Source organism: Dendrobates tinctorius, unplaced genomic scaffold (assembly GCF_039654945.1).
Source record: "Dendrobates tinctorius isolate UK_male_01 unplaced genomic scaffold, ASM3965494v1 ptg000008l, whole genome shotgun sequence".
Taxonomy (NCBI): Eukaryota; Metazoa; Chordata; class Amphibia; order Anura; family Dendrobatidae; genus Dendrobates; species Dendrobates tinctorius.
Window position 1 is genome coordinate 74,730,199 of NW_027361676.1, and position 18,069 is coordinate 74,748,267.

At 42.5% G+C, this 18,069-nt stretch overlaps 1 protein-coding gene across 1 annotated transcript in view; it reads left to right on the top strand.

The window, feature by feature from the left end:
* LOC141092554 (cytochrome P450 4V2-like) overlaps nt 1–18,069 on the top strand; it is a 143,278-nt gene that overhangs the window by 61,327 nt on the left and 63,882 nt on the right. The window contains exon 7 of the mRNA XM_073578812.1: nt 11,929–12,126. Within this exon, the coding sequence (XP_073434913.1) occupies nt 11,929–12,126 (198 nt within the window). The remainder of the gene's footprint in view (nt 1–11,928; nt 12,127–18,069) is intronic.

The following is an 18,069-nucleotide window of genomic DNA, read 5'->3' on the forward strand; positions in this document are numbered from 1 at the left end:
CCATGAAAACTGTTCATCGGGAGCTGCACAAATCTGGATTCCATGGAAGAGCTGCAATTCAAAAACCGCTGCTCTCAATGACAAATGTTTCAAAGCGTTTAGAGTGGTGTAGAAACCTTCAGAATTGGTCCCTCGAGCAGTGGAAACATGGGATAGTCTCAGAAGAATCATCGTTTACCCTATTTCTGACCTCCGGCCGAGTGTACGTTTGGAGACAGCCGAAAGAAACATTCCATCCAGACTGCCTTCTCCCAACCGTAAAACATGGCGGAGGTTCTGTGATGATCTGGGGTGCGATTTTGTGGAGATCCGCCGGGCCAATGATATCCCTTCATGGAAGAATTAACAGCCGTGAATATTTAGGCATTTTGGGCGACCAAGTGCATCCTATGGTTCAAGCAGTGTTCCCAGGGGGAACGCCATCTTTCAGGATGATAATGCACCGATTCATACAGCTAGAATCGTTAAAGCATGGCACGAATAACATTGTAATGAAGTTGAGCATCTCATTTGGCCCCCACAATCCCCAGACCTCAACATTGTTGAGCATTTATGGTCGATTTTAAAGATTCAAGTTAGACGTCGATTTCCGCCGCCATCGTCGCTCAAAGAACTGGAGGGTATTTACCTGAAGAACGGGCTACAATTCCTTTGGAAACAATTCACACCTTGTATGAATCCATACCTCGGCGAATTGAGGCTGTAATCGCTGCAAAATGTTGACCTACACCATATTAAACTAACTTTTGTTGATGTTTCCAGGTGTTTCCATTATTTTGTCCAACCCCTGTGTATATATATATATATATATATATATATATATATATATATATATATACAGTGGGGCAAAAAAGTATTTAGTCAGTCAACAATAGTGCAAATTCCACCACTTAAAAAGATGAGAGGCGTCTGTAATTTACATCATAGGTAGACCTCAACTATGGGAGACAAACTGAGAAAAAAAAATCCAGAAAATCACATTGTCTGTTTTTTTTTCATTTTATTTGCATATTATGGTGGAAAATAAGTATTTGGTCAGAAACAAAATTTCATCTCAATACTTTGTGATATATCCTTTGTTGGCAATGACAGAGGTCAAACGTTTTCTGTAAGTCTTCACAAGGTTGCCACACACTGTTGTTGGTATGTTGGCCCATTCCTCCATGCAGATCTCCTCTAGAGCAGTGATGTTTTTGGCTTTTCGCTTGGCAACATGGACTTTCAACTCCCTCCAAAGGTTTTCTATAGGGTTGAGATCTGGAGACTGGCTAGGCCACTCCAGGACCTTGAAATGCTTCTTACGAAGCCACTCCTTCATTGCCCTGGTGGTGTGCTTTGGATCATTGTCATGTTGAAAGACCCAGCCACGTTTCATATTCAATGCCCTTGCTGATGGAAGGAGGTTTGCACTCAAAATCTCACGATACATGGCCCCATTCATTCTTTCATGTACCCGGATCAGTTGTCCTGGCCCCTTTGCAGAGAAACAGCCCCAAAGCATGATGTTTCCACCACCATGCTTTACAGTAGGTATGGTGTTTGATGGATGCAACTCAGTATTCTTTTTCCTCCAAACACGACAAGTTGTGTTTCTACCAAACAGTTCCAGTTTGGTTTCATCAGTCCATAGGACATTCTCCCAAAACTCCTCTGGATCATCCAAATGCTCTCTAGCAAACTTCAGACGGGCCCGGACATGTACAGGCTTAAGCAGTGGGACACGTCTGGCACTGCAGGATCTGAGTCCATGGTGGCGTAGAGTGTTACTTATGGTAGGCCTTGTTACATTGGTTCCAGCTCTCTGCAGTTCATTCACTAGGTCCCCCTGCGTGGTTCTGGGATTTTTGCTCACCGTTCTTGTGATCATTCTGACCCCACGGGGTGGGATTTTGCGTGGAGCACCAGATCAAGGGAGATTATCAGTGGTCTTGTATGTCTTCCATTTTCTAATTATTTCTCCCACAGTTGATTTCTTCACTCCAAGCTGGTTGGCTATTGCAGATTCAGTCTTCCCAGCCTGGTGCAGGGCTACAATTTTGTTTCTGGTGTCCTTTGACAGCTCTTTGGTCTTCACCATAGTGGAGTTTGGAGTCAGACTGTTTGAGGGTGTGCACAGGTGTCTTTTTATACTGATAACAAGTTTAAACAGGTGCCATTACTACAGGTAATGAGTGGAGGAAAGAGGAGACTCTTAAAGAAGAAGTTACAGGTCTGTGAGAGCCAGAAATCTTGATTGCTTGTTTCTGACCAAATACTTATTTTCCACCATAATATGCAAATAAAATGAAAAAAAACAGACAATGTGATTTTCTGGATTTTTTTTCTCAGTTTGTCTCCCATAGTTGAGGTCTACCTATGATGTAAATTACAGACGCCTCTCATCTTTTTAAGTGGTGGAACTTGCACTATTGCTGACTGACTAAATACTTTTTTGCCCCACTGTATATATATATATATATATATATATATATATATATAGAGAGAGAGAGAGAGAGAGAGATAGAGAGAAAGAGAAATGAAGCAGCACACTATTATAGTGCAAATAAAGTAGATTTCATGGCCAGTCGTGCGCCGTTTCAGCTCAAATGTCAGTTATGAAAACTTCCTCGCAGTCATACGGTTTTAGTTGTCCATAGCAACAGAGTTCAGCTTTCACTTTACCTCATCAGCTTCAATGCTGAAAGCTGCACTCTGGTTGCTTAAGGTGATCTGTGTTGAACGACGAGACGAATGGATACTAAAGAAATTATTGGGAAATTTTTGAGGTTTAGAAAATTAGTGGAAATAGATAAAAAAGGGTCAAGAGATTATAAAGTAGGTCCATATCATTCTGAAGACTGGATATTTTGAGGCAACCAACACAAGACATGAGTGAACAGGATTCACAGTTTGTGAGCATGTCGGCAAAAAAACTAAGAACTTAGAATAATATTGAGTTGCCAATTTCGAGAGAATTCTATTCTTGTATTCTTAATTTTTTCACAGTGTTTTTGACAATTGCATGACTCGTTATATATGCAAAACTTGCAAAAAGAATGTAACATTTTCTCAGACGCCCCATCAGGATTTGTAGGATTTAAAATTAATGTCAAGTGCTCCTGTAAGAATTCCTCACCAATAATTGACAAGGCATAATCAACCACCGCATTGTATTTGTTTTTCAGCTTTACGAAGGCATTAATATATTTTGCGGCGTGATGGACATTTGCCATGGCAAGTCTGTAAACATTTATTACAGTTGTGGCCAAAAGTATTGACACCCCTGCAATTCTGTCAGATAATACTCAGTTTCTTCCTGAAAATGATTGCAAACACAAATTCTTTGGTATTATTATCTTCATTTAATTTGTCTTAAATGAAAAAACACAAAAGAGAATGACGCAAAAAGCAAAACATTGATCATTTCACACAAAACTCCAAAAATGGGCCAGACAAAAGTATTGGCACCCTCAGCCTAACACTTGGTTGCACAACCTTTAGCCAAAATAACTGCGACCAACCGCTTCCGGTAACCATCAATGAGTTTCTTACAATGCTCTGCTGGAATTTTAGACCATTCTTCTTTGGCAAACTGCTCCAGGTCCCTATATATACACAAAATTACTTGGCACTCAAAATCGGAGAAGCAATTGTTTCTCTATTGCGCATCCAGACAAAAATAGACTCATATCATATGAACGTTTTCGGTCCAACAACGGACCTTCATCAGAAAGGTCTTTTTGTTTCTTTAGAGTAGACTATAATTTACAAAAAAGTAAACAAGAAAACAAAACAATATGTCAGAACAATGCTATAGACATATAATACACTTTCACAATAATAAATAATAATCTGACGACAGAAGCAGGATCTATAGTGAAACAAGAGGGGATTAAAGGGAGAAAAATGGGAAGCGCAAGCTTCTAAGTGTAGTAGTTAATTATCAAAGGTATATACTCAGTGTGAATACACTCACCTATTTGGTGTCTTGAGATACTGCATGTAGATCCAGTCCCTGGATCACTCCATTCCTCTTTCCATTCAGTTTGCTGCAAAGATCTGGGAACTAGTGAGAGCACTGGACAGTGCTTTCATAGGTTATAACACTTGGTGAATGTTTTTCCCAGCAATATGCGCTCCTGAAGGATGATGATGGAACTTGATATTTAGATTCAAGGATGATTTTTATTTTTAATTCAAAAATAGAATACAACCGGTTTCGACTGCTAAGAGTCTTCCTCAGGTATAATGTCAAGAATATAAACGGATCTGTCTGAACACATTTTATAGCAGATCTCCCTGCATGTGGTTTTGGGTGGGGGCTGAAAGGTCAGATCCGTTTATATTCTTGACATTATACCTGAGGAAGACTCTTAGCAGTCGAAACCGGTTGTATTCTATTTTTGAATTAAAAATAAAAATCATCCTTCAGGAGCACATATTGCTGGGAAAAACATTCACCAAGGATCTATAGTGAAGGAAAGTGACTGCAGACATTCATTCCAAAAGTGTAGATGCAGTTTTCAGATTTCATCTGTGCCATAAATGAGGGTGAGAACATGGTTAAGGAAAACAAAATTATTGAGTAACGAAAATTTAATTCCTGCCTTAGGATATCTTTTACCCTACTGTATCTCTTACAGGTATATCCTCCTTGCCATCCATAGTCGTCAGTATGGACATTTCTATTCTATTATAGTGATGAAAACTCGGCTCGGGGAGCACATGGATATACTTTTTACTTATAGCCATTTCACCATAGTTGTGGACTTTGGTCCCTGAAAAATAAATTTCTGTTACTCATAAATTTGTTTTGTTGTTGTTGGACCGAAAATGTTCATATGATATGAGTCTATTTTTGACTGGATGCACAATAAAGAAAAAATTGCGTCTCCGATTTTGAGTGCCAAGTAATTTTGTATATGTCTATGGGTTGGAAACCTTACTTGAGCACCAATTCCCCTCTGTTTTTCTCTGGAGTGCCGTGTTTTTTTGTATACTGCTCCAGGTCCCTGATATTTGAAGGGTGCCTTCTCCAAACTGCCATTTTTAGATCTCTCCACAGGTGTTCTATGGGATTCAGGTCTGGACTCATTGCTGGCCACCTTAGAAGTCTCCAGTGCTTTCTCTCAAACCATTTTCTAGTGCTTTTTGAAGTGTGCTTTGGGTCATTGTCCTGCTGGAAGACCTATGACCTCTGAGGGAGACCCAGCTTTCTCACACTGGGCCTTACATTATGCTGCAAAATTTGTTGGTAGTCTTCAGACTTCATAATGCCATGCACATGGTCAAGCAGTCCAGTGCCAGAGGCAGCAAAGCAACCCCAAAACATCAGGGAACCTCCGCCATGTTTGACTGTAGGGACCGTGTTCTTTTCTTTGAATGCCTCTTTTTTTCTCCTGTAAACTCTATGTTGATGCCTTTGCCCCAAAAGCTCTACTTTTGTCTCATATGACCAGAGAACATTCTTCCAAAACGTTTTAGGCTTTTTCAGGTAAGTTTTGGCAAACTCCAGCCTGGCTTTTTTATGTCTCGGGGTAAGAAGTGGGGTCTTCCTGGGTCTCCTACCATACAGTCCGTTTTCATTCAGACGCCGACGGATAGTACGGGTTGACACTGTTGTACCCTCGGACTGCAGGGCAGCTTGAACTTGTTTGGATGTTAGTTGAGGTTCTTTATCCAACATCCGCACAATCTTGCATTGAAATCTCTTGTCAATTTTTCTTTTCCGTCCACATCTAGGGAGGTTAGCCACAGTGCCATGAGCTTTAAACTTCTTGATGACACTGCGCACAGTAGACACAGGAACATTCTGGTCTTTAGAGATGGACTTGTAGCCTTGAGATTGCTCTTGCTTCCTCACAATTTGGTTTCTCAAGTCCTCAGACAGTTCTTTGGTCTCCTTTCTTTTCTCCATGCTCAATGTGGTACACACAAGGACACAGAACAGAGGTTGAGTCAACTTTAATCCATGTCAACTGGCTGAAAGTGTGATTTAGTTATTGCCAACACCTGTTAGGTGCCACAGGTAAGTTACAGGTGCTGTTAGTTACACAAATTAGAGAAGCATCACATGATTTTTGGAACAGTGCCAATACTTTTGTCCACCCTCTTTTTTATGTTTGGTGTGGAATTATATCCAATTTGGCTTTAGGACAATTCTTTTTGTGTTTTTTCATTTAAGACAAATTAAATGAAGATAATAATACCAAAGAATTTGTGTTTGCAATCATTTTCAGGAAGAAACTGAGTATTATCTGACAGAATTGCAGGGGTGTCAGTACTTTTGGCCACAACTGTATGCTTGGATTGAAACCATATACAGTGGGTATGCGAAGTATTCAGATCCCTTTTAAATTTTTCACTCTTTGTTTCATTGCATCTATTTGCTAAATGCAAAAAAGTTTTTTTCTAATTAATGTACACTCTGCACTCCATCTTGACAGAAAAAAAAAGAAATGTAGAAATTTTTGCAAATGTTTAAAAAAAGAAAAACTGAAATATCACATGGTCATAAGTATTCAGACCCTTGACTCAGTATTGAGTAGAAGCATCCTTTTGAGCTAGTACAGCCATGAGTCTTCTTGAGAATGATGCAACAAATTTTGCACAACTGGATTTGGGGATCCTCTGCCATTCTTCCTTGCAGATCCTCTCCAGTTCTGTCAGGTTGGATGGAGAACTTTGGTGGACAGCCATTTTCTGGGACAGTCAAGAGTGGTCACAGAGTTGTTCTGAAGCCACTCCTTTGTTATTTTAGCTGTGTGCTTAGGGTCATTGTCTTGTTGGAAGGTGAACCTTCAGCCAAGTCTGAGGTCCAGAGCACTCTGGAAGAAGTTTTCATTCAGGATATCTCTGTACTTGTACTCTGTACATGTTTCCTTCAATTGCAACCAGTCGTTCTGTCCCTGTAGCTGAAAAACACCCCCATAGCATGATGCTGCCACCACCATGTTTCACTGTTGGGATTGTATTAGGCAGGTGATGAGCAGTGCCTGGTTTTCTCCACACATACCGCTTAGAACTATCACCAAAAAGTTCTATCTTCTTCTCATCAGACCAGAGAATCATATTTCTCATAGTCTGGGAGTCCTTCATGTGTTTTTTTTTAGCAAACTCTATGCTGGCTTTAATATGTCTAGCAGTGATAGTTGACTTTGTGGAACTTTCTCCCATCTCCCTACTACATCTGGGGAGCTCAACCACAGTGATCTTGGGGTTCTTCTTTACCGCTCTCACCAAGGCTCTTCTCCCACTATTGCTGAGTTTGGCTGGACGGCCAGGTAAAGGAAGACTTCTGGTGGTCCCAAACATTTTCCATTTAAGGATTATGGAGGCCATTGTGCTCTTAGGAACCTTGACTACTGCAGAAATTCTTTTGTAACCTTGGCCAGATCTGTGCCTTGCCACAATTCTGTCTCTGAGCTCCTTGGCCAGTTCCTTTGATCTCATGATTCTCATTTGGTCTGACATGCACTGTGAGCTGTGAGATCTTATATAGACGGGTGTGTGCCTTTACAAATCATGTCCTATCAGTTTAATCAAACACAGCTGGACTCCAATGAAGGAGTAGAGCCATCTCAAGGAGGATCACAAGAAAATGGACAGCATGTGACTTAAATATGAGTGTCTGAGCAAAGGGTCTGAATACTTATGACCTTGTGATATTTCAATTTATCTTTTTTAATAAACTTGTAAAAATATCTATATTTCTGTTTTTTTTCCAGTCAAGATGGAGTGCAGAGTGTATTAATAAGAAAAAAATTAAAAAAATTAAAAAATGAACTGTGTTTGTAACACATTGTTTTAGCCAGCCTAAAAAAAATTGCCCATATTTTCCCCTCATTATCTATATATCAGTAGTTATGTCTCGGTGCCCGGTCGATGCATGCACAGCTCAGGATGACCCTGTGACTTCCTGCCCTGCTCATTATGGTGACGTATAGCATTTCACGCTTGCATTCGAAGCGCAGAGAGCAGGAAGTCACTATTTGCATTGGGGGAAGTCCAAGGACCGGCGCATGCGCTGTTACATGCTGGAGACGACGACATTAATATCAGCTGATTACAAGGGTGTTTATAGACGGGCGCTTCGCAATGCCCCCTTGTTGAGGAAGCAAATATGTCGAAACAACACTGTCGGGGTAGCTGAGAGGTATCCAGATCAGACCCAATACTTATATAAGTAAAAGGACTTATGTAAATAAAAGGATGTTTGCGGTTATGGGCAGCAGCAATATTTAACAAGGTACTTTCTAGAACTGGGCAGTTTATATATATCTTACAATCTGCTGTATCGTTATGAATTAGCTCCCATGATAATGATTTTTTTTATTTTAGGACTAGGCACTATTATTAAGCATTATCTATGAGCAATTTTCTATATAACAGTGCTTTCTGAACTGTACTATGTCCCATTCCCTATAGTTCCTGGTCCTTGTTTTACCCCTCCAGCGTTTTTGTGAAATTCCCTTGTCTTATTTTAATAAATGTTAGTGTTAAATAAATTATTGATTTTAATAGCATATTGACTTGCCTATGACGCTTTTTTCCCCTGCATAATACATGGTGGTTATGGTATATAATGATTATTTGGAGGTATTAATTTGACTTTTGGACTTTTTGATATGTACAAAATCTGCAATGTATAAGGCTGGTTTCACATTTGCGCTTTTGTGCGCAGCGCATCGTGCGCACCCGTGCACCTATGTTTAACATGACGTGCGCATGGTCTTGCGCACACTTGCGTTTTCATGCGCATGCGTTTTTTTGTCTTTTGCGCCAGGCGCGCCAGACGCAACATGTTGGATTTTTTGGTGCGCCCTGTCTCGGCAAAAAAACGCATGCGCACGCTTGCGCACGGAATGCGCAAAAACAACACATTGAAGTCTATGGTAACGCATGCGTGCGCATGGTCTTGCGCACGGTTGCGTTTTTTTGCGCATGCGTTTTTGAGTGAAACAAGTCTAGAATGTTCTCTAGACAATGGAAAAAATGTCACACCTAAAAACGCATGTGCATAAAAAAACGCAAACGCATGCAAAAACGCATGTAAAACGCAAGCAACGCTGCGTTTTTTTGACGCATCAGCGTGCGCATGACGTTAAAAAAACGCACGTTTGTTTTGCGTTTTTCTTTGCGTTTTTTATGCGCACGATGCGCTGCGCAAAAAAACGCTAATGTGAAACTAGCCTAATTGCTTTTAACGCAAGAAGTTGGCGAACAAAAAATAAAGAAGCTGGAAATGTTGCAACACATTTAACAGGTTCCGGAAAAGACTCAAAAATGATAGGATTGAACCCGAAAAAGATAATCTGGGTATAATAATGGAAAAGGATGTGAAGTAAGGCCAATCTACTAAACATCTTTTACACAAGAAAACCCTATGACAGAAGATATGATAATGGGTTTACATGAATCTTCCATTAAATCTCACCTGTTTAACCCAATAGAAAGTACAGCTTTGCCTCAAAACCTCTAAAAAGGATGAATCACCGTGCTCCAATGGCACCTTGAAAACTGCAGGAATTAAGTACTGGGACTGACAGACCAATGTTTCTAATATTCAAAGTTTTTATAATAACGGGGTTTGTACTAGAGGTGAGCAGATCTTTTAAAGGGAAGACACCACGTTTGTAGATCATTACTAAATCGATGTAATGTAGAATAACATGGTGTTATAACCAAGTTTTGATTGCATTTGAAACATATTTCGTGTTATAGGAGTTTAAAGAAGCCACTGGGGGCTGACATCTTACTTTCATAGTAGCAGCAGGACACTTTCAGTGTCATAATACGGCACCCCGTGGTCATAGGAGATAACAGACGGACCCTATCTATTATAATGGAGATGTCACTGCTGTGAACTGGGCATGCCTCTGTGGGCTGCACAATTCACAGTAGTGGGAGTGTTCTGCTGCCATTTTCATGGAGCCCTCGGCATACTACATCAGTCAACATATGTCGCTCTCAGCCAGATCACATGTATCTCTCACCCCCCAACACAATGCCTGTCCATTCACTGCCTACCTTCTCCTGCTTATCTGAGGCTGTGTGCACACGCTGCGGATTATGTGCGGATTCATCCGCGCGGATTTTGTAAAATCCGCAGGTGAAACCGCAGGTCAAAAGACCTGCGGTTTTACCTGCGGATTGCTCTGCGGTTTTGCCCTGCGGTTTTTCATCTCCTCAATGGAGGAGATGGCAAACCGCAGGAGAATCCGCAGAAAGAATTGACATGTCAATTCTTTCTGCGGATTGAAAACCGCAGATAATCCGCGCGGAAAATTCCGCACCGTCTGCACTGCGGTTTTTGATTCCCATAGGGAATCATGGTACTGTACACCGCAGCAAAAACTGCTGCGGGTCCGCAGCGGCCAAAACTGCTGCGGAACCGCAGCAAAATCCGCAGCGTGTGCACACAGCCTTATACTGAGGGAGGAATCACAGCTCCTGGTGACAGCTCCTGTTCCGTAATGCTGCTCCATACACACCAGATGTCTTCACTCTTTCTCCGGTCCACAATGCTGCTGAATTCACTGTCTTCTGCTCCTCTGTAAACAAGCTGTGCTTCCGATGCAGTAACTACTGATGACAGCAGATCACAGGGCAGTCACCCACAAAATGGCACTGCCCTTTGATGCTACTCTTCATTCTGTACTAGAACACCCAAAAGGGGAGGGAAATGGTGATGTCAGCAGTTACTGCCCCAATTTTCCAGCTAACAGTAAAGCTGGTATGTCTTACTATAGCTGCTTGAGGTCTAAAACGGAAAATGCTCCCCTAGTGGTAATTATATATTTGTAAAAAAAAATAATATTTTTCATATAGAAATGTTTGCATACAGGGCAAACATTGCATTTATACTTTTTAATTACTACCGTCTTTCCCCGAATATAAGACACCCCCGAATGTAAGACGTACTAGGGGAATATTGGGGGATGCCTAATGTAAGACATCCCCCGTTTATAAGACATAGCGGATCAGCGGTGCCCCGAAAGTAAGACGTTGTGCGGTACCGGTATAATGCATTAGGTTTAACATACCGGTACCGGTGCCTGTGTCCCCCTGTGTCCCCCGGGCAGAAGTCAGGGCCTCTCTGATTGGCCCAGCGGCTTCTGTGAGCCCGCCGGCCGCCGCCCTGACGTCACCGCTCATTGGCCAGTGTCCCCCTGCACGAGGAAGAAGAAGCCTGCCCTGCCCTGTCCCGCACCGCAGAGGAATCGCCATCCGGTAAGCAATGGCTGTGGGATACTGTACCATACCGTAATGGCAGGCTGTGGGATACTGTACAATGGCAGGCTGTGGGATACTGTACAATGGCAGGCTGTGGGATACTGTACAATGGCAGGCTGTGGGATACTGTACAATGGCAGGCTGTGTTTACGATGATGTTCCTGAAGATGATGACATGGTTGTCATCGAATAAATCTTGTTTTATCTTCCAGTATAACTTATTCAGACTGTTCATTGTTACCGTTTTTCATTGTTTTAAATGTTTTACATGTTATACATGGAAATACCGTCATGATACGGTTGTAACAAGACATTCTTGACACTTTCTTGGGCACTTTGTTTAATAAAACTGTTTTGTAGTGAACACCACACTGTTCAGCTTGTTAATAAATGTTATTTTTTGGTTAACACAAAAATCGTCATTTTTTTTTTTCTAATATAAGACATACCCCGAAAGTAAGACATAGTGGGACTTTTGGGGGTCAAAAGAATGTAAGACACTGTCTTATATTCGGGGAAACACGGTATTTCAAGCTTAATTTCAGAAAAAAAGACTACAAGAAAACTAGTGGCACCTTCCCTTTAAGATTAAAATTTCCCAAATTGACAGATTGACAGACTGATATATAAGGCCATGCATATAAAGAATACCCCATATAACGATGAGCTGAATGTGTAAAACTCTCACACAAATATATTTTTTCAATTATTAAGGTCATTCGAGAAAGAGCTAAGGAGATGGAGACACAACGTTCACAGGGGAAAGACTTAACCAGTGAGCTAAAGTCCATTAAAAGAAAAAGAAAGAAGCGAAGTGCTTTCTTAGATATGCTTCTGAATACAACAGATGATTCAGGAAACGCCTTAAATTACCAGGACATCCGGGAAGAAGTCGATACCTTTATGTTTGAGGTATGTTTATGTGTTGACAGTGCCACACTGTGTAATGATGTCATCTCCTGACAAGAGGAACGGTAATGCCCACTTGTCAACATATTCATACAATTCAAGGAGGGATACAAAAGGTTCTGGACACATGCAGAGTTCTTAGAAAAGATACTGCAGCATTGTTATTTCTTACAAGTATTTGCTAAAACACACATATTAGCAGACTGATAGGCCTATTTTAAAGGGGTTTTCTGGTCTTAAGCTACAAATCTACAGTCACTCTGTGTCTGCAGACTTGTGAATACTCACATTACACTTGCAATGCGTGTTGTCAAAATTGTCGGGTGTGACTTGCATACTTCTGGCCACATTCCGAATAGACTGTTTCCAGCTTCACTCAATACACTTACGCATGTATGCAAATCACATACTTGTAGTCATGGTCCCGCTTCTCCTGGCTCTGGCATAGGAGAATCCTCAAAGCACAAGGTGAGTGCGATATGAGGATTTAACAAGTCAGCAGTTACATAAAGCTTAAGACCAGACAACACCTTTAAGTAATATATACATACACACTATGTAGACAAAAGTATTTGGCTACCTACAGGAGCTTTAATCACATCTCATTCTAAATCCATAGATATTAATATGGAGTTCGTCATTCCTTTGCAGCTATAAAAGCTTCACTTTCTACAAGATTTTGGTCTGTGGGAATTTTTCCTTATTCATCCAGAAAAGTATTTACAATGTCAAATCCTGATGTTCGATATTAGGGTTGACGTTATGCCTCTCTATGAGGCCAGTAAAGTTCATCCAGATCAAAATTATCCAACCATGCCCTTATGGATCTTGCTTTGTGCATGCTGGAACAGAATAGGGCCTTCACCAAATTGTTCCCACAAATATGAAAACTAAAAATTTAGTAATGCTTAATAAATAACATAAGAGCTAGATGAATTCATAATTGCAGCAGCTCATTCACCAGTGGTTCTCACCCTGGACGGTCGCATCTTGGCACCATCTAGATTGAATACTGTTTATCCCTCAGACATGGATTATGGCAGGGGACAGGAGGATGGACAGGTATAGTCCATTTATTTTAGTTTTATTACAGGAGATTGAGGGCTTCGGTGGAATTAGGCGAGGTCATAAGTATGGGTTAATTAAGATTATTAAATGAGTCTGTGTCTTTCTTCCAATTAAAGGACTTTTCTGGGTGTCTGTGTTTTCTTACAATGTGACTATGGGGTTAGTAATGGGGGTGTCTAAGGCTGGTTTCACATTAGCGCTTTTTAAGCGCACGCACGGCCAGGGGTAGCTCCGCCCCCGAGCCGGCTCTCTGCCCGGCGTGCCCGCCCCTTGCTTGTAGCGCCGCCTCCTAGCGGACAGCGGCGCCTGCGATCGGCGCACCCTATCTTTAGCATAGGGTGCGCAGATCGTGCGCAGGCCGTGCGCTAGTTGCGCTTTGACCTGCGCTGCGCACTTTTGACGGTGCGCCGTGCGCGCCAAAATCAAACTTTTCGAATTTTGGCGCGCACGGCGCACCGTCAAAAGTGCGCAGCGCAGGTCAAAGCGCAACTAGCGCACGGCCTGCGCACGATCTGCGCACCCTATGCTAAAGATAGGGTGCGCCGATCGCAGGCGCCGCTGTCCGCTAGGAGGCGGCACTACAAGCAAGGGGCGGGCACGCCGGGCAGAGAGCCGGCTTGGGGGCGGAGCTACCCCTGGCCGTGCGTGCGCTTAAAAAGCGCTAATGTGAAACCAGCCTCATTGACATCTCTGCATTATTAACCTCGGGGCTTGATGTCACCTGACAATACAAAGGTCACATCAACCCCCCCAACTATCACCCCACTTGCCACCGCTACAGGGCAAGTGGGAAGAGCCAGGCAAAGTGCCAGAATTGGTGCATCTAACAGATGTGCTTTTTCTGGGCAGCTGTGGGCTGCTATTTTTAGGCTGGAGGACAATATCCATGGCCCCTTACCAGCCTGAGAATACCAGCCCCCTGCTGTCTGCTTTAGCAAGGTTGGTTGTCAAAAATGGGGGGGACCCTACGCGTTTTTTTAAATAATTTAAAAACAGAGTGGGGACCCCTCTATTCTTGATAACTAGCCTTGCTGATGCTGACAGATGAGGGTTGCAGCCCCCAGCTGTGAGTTTTGTCTGGCTGGTTAGCAAAAATGCAGGGGAACCCACGCCGGTTTTTTTAAATTATTTATTTACAGTTCAGGAGCGACTCATGAATACTCCCATCCGCCGCTCCTGTTCTCACTGTAATGAGCGGCAGCAGGTGTCGGATGATGGGATCAGTAGTCCCATCAGCTGATACCAGTGATTAGAGATAAACTTTTTACCTCCGTTCACAGCTGCAGGCTCACGCTGTCTTTTGACAGCATGGGAACCATGGCTCTCTCACCGGCGGGGATGATTTCACCGCCGATCAGAAGTGGTGTTTGCCACGCTGTCATGCACAACACTAGATGTTTGGGCCCCCCATTCAAGTGAATGGGGTCCAGGTTCGGGTTTGGGTTTGGGTACTGTTCTGGTACTCGAACCCAAACTTTTTGAAACTGCTCGGCCAAACCTGCCAGACCCTAACATCCAGGTGTCCGCCCATCTCTAAACATGTGGCCACTTTGTATTAAAACAATCTGAGTTTGTGAATAGTGTTTATTCGTACAGCATGATGCACTTAACCCCTTCACCCCCAAGGGTGGTTTGCACGTTCATGACCGGGCCAATTTTTACAATTCTGACCACTGTCCCTTTATGAGGTTATAACTCTGGAATGCTTCAACGGATCTAGGCGATTCTGAGAGATTGTTTTCTCGTGACATATTGTACTTCACTTTAGTGGTAAAAATTTTTCGCAATTTTCAAACTTTTAATTTGTATGCCCTTAAAACAGAGAAATATGTGACACAAAATAGTTACTAAATAACATTTCCCACATGTCTACTTTACATCAGCACAATTTGGGAAACAACATTTTTTTTTGTTAGGAAGTTATAAGGGTTAAAATTTGACAAGCGATTTCTAATTTTTACAACAAAACTTACAAAACCATTTTTTTTAGGGACCACCTCACATTTGAAGTCACTTTGAGGGGTCTATATGGCAGAAAATACCCAAAAGTGACACCATTCTAAAAACTGCACCCCTGAAGCTACTCAAAACTACATTCAAGAAGATTATTAACCCTTCAGGTGCTTCACAGGAGCAGAAGCAACGTGGAAGGAAAAAATGAACATTTAACTTTTTAGTCACAAAAATAATATTTTAGCAACAATTTTTTTATTTTCCCAAGGGTAACAGGAGAAATTGGACCCCAAAAGTTGTTGTCAAATTTGTCCTGAGTACGCTGATACCCAATATATGGGGGGGAACCACTGTTTGGGCACAAGGCAGGGCTCAGAAGGGAAGGAGCCCCGTTTGACTTTTTCAACCTAAAATTGGCTGGAATTGAGATCGGACGCCATGTCGCGTTTGACGAGTGTCTGATGTGCCTAAACAGTGGAAACCCCCCACAAGTGACCCCATTTTGGAAACTAGACCCCCTAAGGAACTTATCTAGATGTGTGGTGACCACTTTGAACCCCCAAGGGCTTCACAGAAGTTTATAACACCCGGGCGTGAAAATAAAAAATCATATTTTTTCCACAAACATGATCATTTAGTCCCCAATATTTTGTTTTCCCAAGGGTAACAGGAGAAATTGGACCCCAAAGGTTGTTGTCAAATTTGTCCTGAGTACGCTGATACCCAATATGTGGGGGGGAACCACTGTTTAGGCACATGGCAGGGCTCAGAAGGGAAGGAGCCCCGTTTGACTTTTTCAACCTAAAATTGGCTGGAATTGAGATCGGACGCCATGTCACGTTTGACGAGCGTCTGATGTGCCTAAACAGTGGAAACCCCCCACAAGTGACCCCATTTTGGAAACTAGACCCCCTAAGGAACTTATCTAGATGTGTGGTGACCACTTTGAACCCCCAAGGGCTTCACAGAAGTTTATAACACCCGGGCGTGAAAATAAAAAAATCATATTTTTTCCACAAACATGATCATTTAGTCCCCAATATTTTGTTTTCCCAAGGGTAACAGGAGAAATTGGACCCCAAAGGTTCTTGTCAAATTTGTCCTGAGTACGCTGATACCCAATATGTGGGGGGGAACCACTGTTTGGGCACATGGCAGGGCTCAGAAGGGAAGGAGCCCCGTTTGACTTTTTCAACCTAAAATTGGCTGGAATTGAGATCGGACGCCATGTCGCGTTTGACGAGCGTCTGATGTGCCTAAACAGTGGAAACCCCCCACAAGTGACCCCATTTTGGAAACTAGACCCCCTAAGGAACTTATCTAGATGTGTGGTGACCACTTTGAACCCCCAAGGGCTTCACAGAAGTTTATAACACCCGGGCGTGAAAATAAAAAATCATATTTTTTCCACAAACATGATCATTTAGTCCCCAATATTTTGTTTTCCCAAGGGTAACAGGAGAAATTGGACTCCAAAGGTTGTTGTCAAATTTGTCCTGAGTACGCTGATACCCAATATGTGGGGGGGAACCACTGTTTAGGCACATGGCAGGGCTCAGAAGGGAAGGAGCCCCGTTTGACTTTTTCAACCTAAAATTGGCTGGAATTGAGATCGGACGCCATGTCACGTTTGACGAGCGTCTGATGTGCCTAAACAGTGGAAACCCCCCACAAGTGACCCCATTTTGGAAACTAGACCCCCTAAGGAACTTATCTAGATGTGTGGTGAGCACTTTGAACCCCCAAGGGCTTCACAGAAGTTTATAACACCCGGACGTGAAAATAAAAAATCATATTTTTTCCACAAACATGATCATTTAGTCCCCAATATTTTGTTTTCCCAAGGGTAACAGGAGAAATTGGACCCCAAAGGTTCTTGTCAAATTTGTCCTGAGTACGCTGATACCCAATATGTGGGGGGGAACCACTGTTTAGGCACATGGCAGGGCTCAGAAGGGAAGGAGCCCCGTTTGACTTTTTCAACCTAAAATTGGCTGGAATTGAGATTGGATGCCATGTCACGTTTGACGAGCGTCTGATGTGCCTAAACAGTGGAAACCCCCCACAAGTGACCCTATTTTGGAAACTAGACCCCCTAAGGAACTTATCTAGATGTGTGGTGACCACTTTGAACCCCCAAGGGCTTCACAGAAGTTTATAACACCCGGGCGTGAAAATAAAAAATCATATTTTTTCCACAAACATGATCATTTAGTCCCCAATATTTTGTTTTCCCAAGGGTAACAGGAGAAATTGGACCCCAAAGGTTGTTGTCAAATTTGTCCTGAGTATGCTGATACCCAATATGTGGGGGGGAACCACTGTTTAGGCACATGGCAGGGCTCAGAAGGGAAGGAGCCCCGTTTGACTTTTTCAACCTAAAATTGGCTGGAATTGAGATCGGACGCCATGTCACGTTTGACGAGCGTCTGATGTGCCTAAACAGTGGAAACCCCCCACAAGTGACCCCATTTTGGAAACTAGACCCCCTAAGGAACTTATCTAGATGTGTGGTGAGCACTTTGAACCCCCAAGGGCTTCACAGAAGTTTATAACACCCGGACGTGAAAATAAAAAATCATATTTTTTCCACAAACATGATCATTTAGTCCCCAATATTTTGTTTTCCCAAGGGTAACAGGAGAAATTGGACCCCAAAGGTTCTTGTCAAATTTGTCCTGAGTACGCTGATACCCAATATGTGGGGGGGAACCACTGTTTGGGCACATGGCAGGGCTCAGAAGGGAAGGAGCCCCGTTTGACTTTTTCAACCTAAAATTGGCTGGAATTGAGATCGGACGCCATGTCGCGTTTGACGAGCGTCTGATGTGCCTAAACAGTGGAAACCCCCCACAAGTGACCCCATTTTGGAAACTAGACCCCCTAAGGAACTTATCTAGATGTGTGGTGAGCACTTTGATCCCC